This window comes from Suricata suricatta, chromosome 12, assembly GCF_006229205.1.
Source record: "Suricata suricatta isolate VVHF042 chromosome 12, meerkat_22Aug2017_6uvM2_HiC, whole genome shotgun sequence".
NCBI lineage: Eukaryota > Metazoa > Chordata > Mammalia > Carnivora > Herpestidae > Suricata > Suricata suricatta.
In genome coordinates this window covers 16,119,665-16,128,240 of record NC_043711.1, presented here as the reverse complement: position 1 = coordinate 16,128,240, position 8,576 = coordinate 16,119,665, and the positions used below count along the sequence as shown (strand labels likewise).

Below are 8,576 nucleotides of genomic sequence, written 5' to 3'. Positions count from 1 at the left end.
GGGGGGGGGGGGGGGGGGGGGGGGGGGGGGGGGGGGGGGGGGGTCTGTCGGGTGTCTGTGCTTCTTCGAGCCTCTGCAGTCTGAGTTGGACCCTGAGATCTCAGCTGGATCCAGTGCCCAGGACATGCTGGGAAGGTGGGAAGGGCTGGAGCAGATTCCCACGTGCTGGCTACGTCCCCCCCCCGCCAAACTCCTCTTTCCTCCCGCTCTGTGCCCTCCTCCCCCTGTTACAGCAGAGCAGGATGGGGCTTCAGGGGGGACAACTGGGCCTGCCCTACTTCAAGGGGCTACATGATTAACCTGAAGTTCTCTTTGTGCCTCTGGCATTGGGGGTCCAGGCTCCCGAGGCATTTGATCCCTGCCTAGCTGAGTTGTTCACCCTAACCCATTCTATCACGGCTTAACTACCATTTCTATCATTATAACTAGTACCTCCATCAGTAACCACCACCACCACCTGCACTAGCACCACTACCGCCATGAGCACTAAGTATTACCAGGAATATGACCACCACTGCCACCATCAGCACCACTGCCATCACCACCACCTACCAGCGCCACCAGCGCTATGAACACAACCATCTGGGCATTACCACCATCTGCATCACCACTATCACTGTCCCCACCAAAGGCAACATTAGCACCATCACGGCCATTACCATTATTGCCACCAGCCCCATAACCACTGCTGGTACCACCTCTGCGATGGTCTTAGCCTTGCTCCCCCACCATACCCCCGCGTCCCCACCCCTTCTTCTGCCCACCTGCATCTCTCTCAAGACAGATAGTGCACCATCTTTTTTCCAGTTGATGGAAAGCTCCTGAGTGACTGAAGCTTCTCCCAGTCCCCAAAGACTGGCACACCAGCCCTCCCAATCGACAGACTAGCCCACTGATGGTGAGCATTCATGGATTGAAAACTGCCCATTTGGCCAAGTGCGTGAACTCCCTCGCGGGCCCAAGGCATCTGCTCATCTCTGCTTACTGCTGTTGCTTTGTCCTCTCTACGGCCAAGAGGAGGCCCCTCTCTTTTCTGCAGTCTGGTTTCCGTGATGGGGCTGGGAATGCCCAAGAGAAGGGAAGCACTTCATGGCCCCCGAACTCCTCCATTTATCCACAGAGATGGTGTCCCCCGCTCTGGCCTCCCTGAAGTTGTAGGAGCCACTGTCACTCAGAACTGCCACTGCGGCAAGAAGAACCCAAGCCAGAGTCGAGGAAGCACTTTCCCAAGGAAGAGAGGACAGTTCCATGCCACGGTCCTTCCCACTGCCCTGGAGTACAACAACCCTGCCCCCAGGGGCCCCATTCGCCCCTCCCTCCAGCTGCGCCCTCCTCTCATCCAAGGACATTCTGCTGGCCAGCACATCTAGGGAAGCTGCCTAACCCTTGTGCCTCAGTTTCCCACCTGTGCAAACAAGATGATGACAGGTCTGTCGGGAGGATGCAGCGAGCTACTGCGTGGAGAGCCTGGCCACAGGGCAGGCCACTATAACTGCTCATTAGCAGCACCACCACCAAGTCAGGGCTCTCTCACTCTGACTATGGGCACCCCTGCTGCTGGGCACTGAGTGTGGCTCCTGGCTGGGGACCTAAAATGCCAGGGGGAGACTGGGTAGAAGACTAAGTCTGGGGGCCACAGTGAGGGGTGGATGGGAGGTGGGACTCCGGAAGGGTGGGGAGCAGGGAGTACAGGATGGCCTGCTGGATGAAGTGTGCCTGGAAGTTTGGGGGTGATCCATGCTGGACTCCAGTAAGATTGCAGGTCTCTGCCAGGCCCCCTGAGCTTGGGGGGTAACAGGGTCCTTCATCTGCCCCTGCCCTGACTGAGGAGGCTTTATCTCCTGGGGGTGAAGGGGAAAGTGCAGGCAGCTCAGATTACCCTCCTGGCCTGGTGACTCTGCTGCTCCCTCCCCAGACCCCCGGCAGCCCCTTTTCCCCTTTCCTGGCAGAGTTCAAGTCTCTCTTGCCCAGCTCCTGGTGTGGGGGACTCACACTGGCGTCCGTTTAGATCCAGAGAGTCCACAGATCTTGGGTGCCAGGGGTGAGGACTGAGGGACCCAGGGATGGATCATAGCCAGGGATCACCCACCGCTGAGGGGCCCGGGCACCAGGTGTCCCACCGAATCCCCCCTCCCACATCCCTTTTATGTTCTTGAGTCAGGGCTGACTTCCCCTGACCTAACTGTTCATACTGCTCGGCCTCAATGTCCCTCACTGTAGCACGCTCCCCATGTTGGACTCCCCAACACAGAGCCTTCCTATGTGCATATGTGTGCACGCTGTGCAGTCTGTGAACATGCAAGGGATGGGGTGATGCCCTGACATCAGCCCTGAGTGGGGGGAACAGGGAGAGGGCAGGCTGGTAGCAAAAGCTGGTGTCTGTGGGGCTCTAGGCAGGGTGCAGGTGGAGGCTGGAAGCCAGTATGTTATTTACAAACACAGGCTGCTGTCCCAGGGAGAGACTAGTGTGCGGTCAAGAGGCCCTGATGGGTTTCTCGGTTCCTGAGTTCAGAAGCCCAGATGAAGAGAAAGGCCATCTGCTCATTACCCCTCCCCTGGGGTGTGGGGTGCAGGGTGGCAAGCAGTTCCTTCTACCTGAGCTCCCAGGGAAGCCCCACTGAGGACGGCTTCGGAGTTGGGGATGAGCGCCGTGTGGCGGCAGTGGAGGTGGAGGGAAACACAATGAGGCCAGTGGTGGTGATCGAGGTGTGACGGTGACAGCAGTGGTGGAGAGAGCCAGTTCCACGCCACTGACCAAATGAGGGCCACTCCTCTCAGCTCCTCTCTTAACTGCCAAATTCCACACATTTGCTGTCTGTGATCCCAGACATGCCGACATTCTCCTCCAGGCAAAACTAAGAAGGAAATACAAGGGCTATTTCTTCAGCTGCAGACACCCCTGCTTTGGGAAAGGGGCTTCTTCCACCGCATGGTGTTAGCCTCGAGATGCCCCTGCGGCTCAGCTCATCCACCCCTCTGCCAGGGTCTGGCCTGGTCCCCTGGGGGAAGGTGGCTGTCGGCTTCCTCATCACCTCTAGAGAAAGCAGACCGCCTGGCGTCCATCTAGCCCCGTTGAGTACTGGCACCAGCCCTTGACCCTGGAGCTTTATCTGCATCTCCCTAACCTGCTACCACATCCCCATCTGACAAATGGGGACACTGAGGCTGATAGTCACAGTTAAAAAGAAGTGGGCGAGTCTGCTGAGGGAGCCCCAGGCCCCATGGATTGATGCAAGCCTCAATTCCGGCTTTCCAGAGTCCTTCGGGATTCTATCTTTCACCCCACTAAGCAAGAGCTTCCTACAGAGGCTCCGAGGCAGCCTGCACAAAAGTAATTCAGGGGTGGGAGCAGACACATGGCGATGGGGTTGGGGATGGCCACTTGTGCTCGGCTCTAACAGGACAGAGGACAGTTGCACCCTGGTGTTCGGAGCAAGGAGAGCTCTATCTCCAGAAAAGCCAGGAGGGGGAAACCTTGGCTCACAGGAGACCCCCTTGTGACCTCCTGGCCTTCCTGCGCCTCCTCTCCAGGTTCCACTACTGGGACCTGTGCTGGCACCCCTCGATGTCTCCCGTGCCAGCTGGCTAGGGACTGCTCCCCGCCCCTTGCTGCCCTCTGTCTGTCCGGCTGGCCCGAGCAGGCTGGGACGGGCTCCCTGCCGGGGACACTCCTGCCCCGCCACCGCTGACAAGTGCTGACTTTTCCTCCCCCTCTCCAGGCCTTCCTGAACAGGCTGCCTGTGTTCAGGGCTGGGAGGGGCTGGGGGGGGGAGGCACTGTGACGCCTCTCATCCTGGCCAGCGTGGACGGACGCCTTCAGGGCAGGCGGTGGGATGGAGCCTGGGATGGCGGGAGTTGGCCGCTGGACCAGGTGGATCTTCACAGGCGGCCGCTACCTGGCTGGGAGCACCAAGGCCCAGAAGGACAGTATGGCCTAACGGAACCGTATGCCTGGGCAGCAGAACTGGATCCCACCAGGTCTCTCCTCTGCACAAGGCTGGTCCCAGAGTTGGGGTTCTCTAGGGTTTGGGGGATTCGGACATCTTTGTGAATCTAAGGGAGACTCTGCACCGTCTCCCAGCCACACTGTATCTTGCAGGCAATTTCAGGGGTCTGCAAATACCCCACCCACCCTTTCTTTTTCCTAGGGACTCTCACTCTCTGAAAGAGCTGCTTTCCTGATGTGGTGGCTGGACCAGGGAGTGTCCCCAGAAGGCCCACAACAGGAATCTGGGGGAGGCCACTTGACGCCTCATTAAAACATTCCGAAGAAAACCCAAGTTCCTGAGAGGGCTCGGCTCCCCTCCTCCTACTCGGTCCACAGGCCGTTCTCAGAGCTGGGGGTGTGTGGGGAGGGGTGTTTAAGGGCAGGTGATATAAAAAGCTTGAACAAATCAATACAAAAAAGACAAATGAAGCCATAGAAAGAGGAGGGAGGAATGGGTCCGCAAAAGCTCTTAGAGGAGGGATAACAGACCAATGTAAAGGGCAAAAGCTTCCGGGTAATTGGCCAATTAAACTGACAAGAGACACTATTTTTCACCTGTCAGAATGGTAAAGGTGAAAATGTTCATGCTTCCCCGTGAGACCCAGGGCGTGGGGGAGAGACCCGCTGCTGGTATTGTGAGTATAAACTTGCTCCAGCTTTCTAGAAGGCAGTTTGGCCATGTCTAAAATTTAAAATGTACATGTTCTCAGGCCCAGCAGTGACAGAAACACGCTGCAGAGAAATGGTCACACAGAGCCATGGGAGGGCATTTCAAGGAGATTCTCTGCTCCCATCTGGAATCTCTCTCTCTCTCTCTCTCTCTCTCTCTCTCTCTCTCTCTCTCACTCGCGCGCACACACACACACACACACACACACACACACACACACTCCTTTGCAGAAAAGATCTGAATGTACATTTCTGGGGACTGGAAATGCATCCCAGATTTTGGAATACTATGCACCATTAAAAAATAGATTTATGTTTCCTGACAAGAAGATCTCCAAGATACACCTTTAAGGTAAAAAATGCACATGGCAGAGCTTTATCTACAAACAGACACCATTCATTTGACAAGCAAAAAACAACAGAGCAAAACTGTCTGCTTTATATGTACACAAAAAAGTACCTTTTAGAAATACACAACAAACGGGAAGACACCTCCCACCCAGACTGTTGAACATGATTTTCTCTGGAGGGGCCTGGGACTTGGGAACCATCAAGGATGAATCCTGTCTACTCTGTATTATGTGATTCTTTTATAAGAAAGGACATACTCAAGTATCCGTTGTTCAATTAAAGTTAAAAAGTAAAATAACAGAAAAATTTTATGGAAGGAAAGAAAGAGAGAAAGAGATTTTATGGAAGGAAGGAGAGAGAAAGAAAGAAGGAAGGAAGGAAAGAAGGAAGGAGAAGGATAAAAGAATGAAAGAAAGAGGGAAAGAAAGAAGGAAAGAAGACAAAAGGAAAGGAAAGAAGTAAAGAGGAAGGAAGGAAAGATGGAAGGAAGGAAAGATGGAAGGAAGGAAGGGAAACTAAATAACCCACAGTGGGGGCACAGGGATCTCGCTCTGGAGGAAGAAGCTCGATGCAAGAGTCTGAAGACCCGGGTTCAAGTCCCGCTTCTGGCACAGACTCACTGCCTGACCCTCAGGGCCCTTTCTCGTAAAATGGGCTGGTGAAAGGGTGGAATGAGAAAACATTTGTTGACCGTCTCTAGCTCAGAATCTGAGGACAGCCATTGTTCGACGCATGGCGGTCCCTTCCCATCTGTAAAAGAGGGCCCGTGGCCACACTGGCTCTGGAGCAGGCTAGGACGGGCCGCCCGCACTCCCACCCACCACAGTCCCTCCTGGGTCTGACCTCAAGGTCACATCACATCTTTACACTCAAGGCCTGCCCTCCATGCGGACCTGCAGTTTCTCTTTCACATGTCCTTAGGACGAGGCATCCCCAAGGATAAGACCACTCCTTTGCCCCCTATTCCCAATCCGTGGGTCCATCCTCCAAAATCCACTCCACCTGACCCCCAGCTCACAGCTAGTATTCCCTGTAAGGCACAAGACTGACCAGCCGAGTCTGGCCAAAACCAATGTCCTCCCCGTGGGATGCTTTTTGGCCCCCAACCCGCGGCCCCTGGAGATGTGAGCCTGCGCCTGGGACTGGCGGGGCCGGCAGCATACAGGTTTGGTGATGGGGGCTATCCGCTGAGTTTGGTGGGCTTAGCGGGCCACAGCACAGATCTGGGTGGGAACGGCCACCCCGGGGTTCAAAAGAGGAAGCTGTCAGGCTGTCAGTCTCTTGCGGGCTCCAGCTGAGCCCAGGGGGTCTACAGGGTATTGGGTGATGCTTGGGCCACATCCTCTAGCCCTAAAACCAGGGGAGACCCAGTGTACACACAGCCCGAGTATCTAGACACTGACGTCCCGACAAGGTCTGAGGGCAGAGCCGGCCATGGCATCCTCCTTCTGCCCTACCCCGAGAACTGCACCAGGGCTAAGCCAGGCCGGTTCTCTGCACGTGCCTCAGCTCTCCCAGAAATCAGTGCGGGGCGCTGGGAACCCGTTATCCCTTCTCCAAAGAGACACAGGGCTCGGCCCCAGGTTGGCATGCAATAAAAACTGGTCATGTTGATTGTGTGATTCAGATTACTTTAAAAATGGGAACAATAACAGAACCTTTTTTAGAAGGTTGTTGGAACGATTAAACTAGTTAATGTTGTAAAGTGCTTAGAGTAGTGTCTGGCAAGAGGAAAGCGCTACAGAAGCATTTATTAAATAAAAATAAGAAACAATAGACCTGGGTGCACATGTGCTCACAAAAGCACATGCACATATATGCACAACTGCGTCCCTGCAGGTGATGTGCAGACCCAGCTCCAGACACATGTGAGTTCACACACGACTCAGACACACACTCACACGGACTTGGAGAACAGCATGCCCCGAGTCCCACTGAGCCCTGCTCTGACACACAGACATGCTGTCAGGACACTCACGCCCATCCTCTTGTCTACCCCCTCCGCGTGCACACAGACTGTGGGCTAGCTCTGCACGCAGCCTGGAAGGAGCCCAGGGGACCGTGAGCCCGGCCCAAGGGGAGTGTGGAGTGTGGGGAAACAGCTCTGGGTCCTTGCATCTGCCTCCGCACAAGTCTCTGAGCCTCCATTTCCCCCATCTCTAAGTCCTCCTACGGGGTGAGGTCTCTGGCTTTGGGGAGCCAGAGTCCTGAGGGCATGGGCACCAGGGAATGGAACTCGCTGAGGCCCCCAGAGGAGAAGATCAGGAGATTCTTAGGCACATATTTCTTGCTGGGTTTTTACAGATGGGGAAACTGAGGTATGCAGGATGGGCCCAGGTCACACCGGCATTAGGCAGAGCCAGAAGAATGTCAGCGCTCTTGCTTTCCCGAGGTTCTGCCTGGGTAGGGAGCTGGTTGGTGGTGGTGGAGGGGGCAGCTGCCTGCCTGCCTACCTGCTTCTCTCTCTGGAAGGCAGATGCCCCCACCCGGGAGGTACTGGGGAGGCAGCAGGGGCCTTGAAGTGGGACACACAGGCAGTCTCCTCAGCAATGAGCTAGTCTCCCGAGACAGGGCTGCCCAGGGATCTGACCGACTCCCCAGGACCTGGCCCCCAGACTCTGCTTCACTCCTTGTCTCCAGCTCTTGGCCTCTGCCAGTGCCTGCTTTTCTCTGCTCTTCTTGGTCAGTCTACTGCTTCCGCTCTGGGGAGCCGTCCTCTGTCTCTTTTGCCTATCTCCCAACCTGTTTCTTCTCCCTCTGGTCCCCTCTTTGCCTCTGCTCTGTCCCTCACTCACCAGAGTCCCCCTCCAGCACGTTTCTCCTGGAGAAGTGTTCTGTGAGGTCAGTCTCCTTCAGGGGACCTCCATCCTTCCTCCATGCCACACACACCGCCTCCCTGGGCAAGAGCGTACGCGGTGTGTGCATGCATGTGATTGTGAGAGCTGGAGGGGACCCCTAAATCCTACCCCCTGCCCGGTTGATTCTGACCTCAGACTCACAGCCCCGTGTCCTGGTTTGCAAACAACACGTGCAGAAAACAGAGGCCCTGGAACAAAGTCTGTGGGACCCTACGTTAGGGCCAAAGCCCAGTCTACGGCTAGACCACATTGTCATCTCCGAGGGAGACAGAGCCACAGGAGCGGTGCTCACCGAAGCAGAAGATAGGGGAACCCCAACCACAGATTTCCAGACTTGGGACCCCCTAGCCCAGGCTTCAGAAATAGGGAGACCTTAGGCATCTGGCACTGAGTCCAGACACGCCAGAGGCAGCAGGCACCCAGGATCTCAGCTCAGAGGGGACGCTCGCTCGTAGTTCAGATTACTCAGGGAACTCAAGCTTCTGCGCCCTGGACCCACCCCAGGGACCGCAGAGCAAGCCCGCAGCTTGTCCTGGAGTGCGGGTGAGGGACTTACCAGTGCGTATGCGGAGCTGAGCACCGGGCAGCAGAGCAGGAGCGCCAGGCCGGGCGCGATCCGGGCGGCCCCCATCGCCGCCGCCTAGGGCCCCGTCCCTCGGGGCAGCCGCCGCCGCCGGCCCTGGTGGTGGTGGTGGTGGTGGGGTACAGAG

The 8,576-nt window shown here is 56.3% G+C and overlaps 1 protein-coding gene across 1 annotated transcript in view; it reads right to left on the bottom strand.

Moving 5' to 3' along the window:
• The window catches only part of PTH1R (parathyroid hormone 1 receptor), a 23,645-nt gene that overhangs the window by 11,568 nt on the left and 3,501 nt on the right, over nt 1–8,576 (bottom strand). The window contains exon 3 of the mRNA XM_029918862.1: nt 8,423–8,545. Within this exon, the coding sequence (XP_029774722.1) occupies nt 8,423–8,497 (75 nt within the window). The 5' untranslated portion in view covers nt 8,498–8,545. The remainder of the gene's footprint in view (nt 1–8,422; nt 8,546–8,576) is intronic.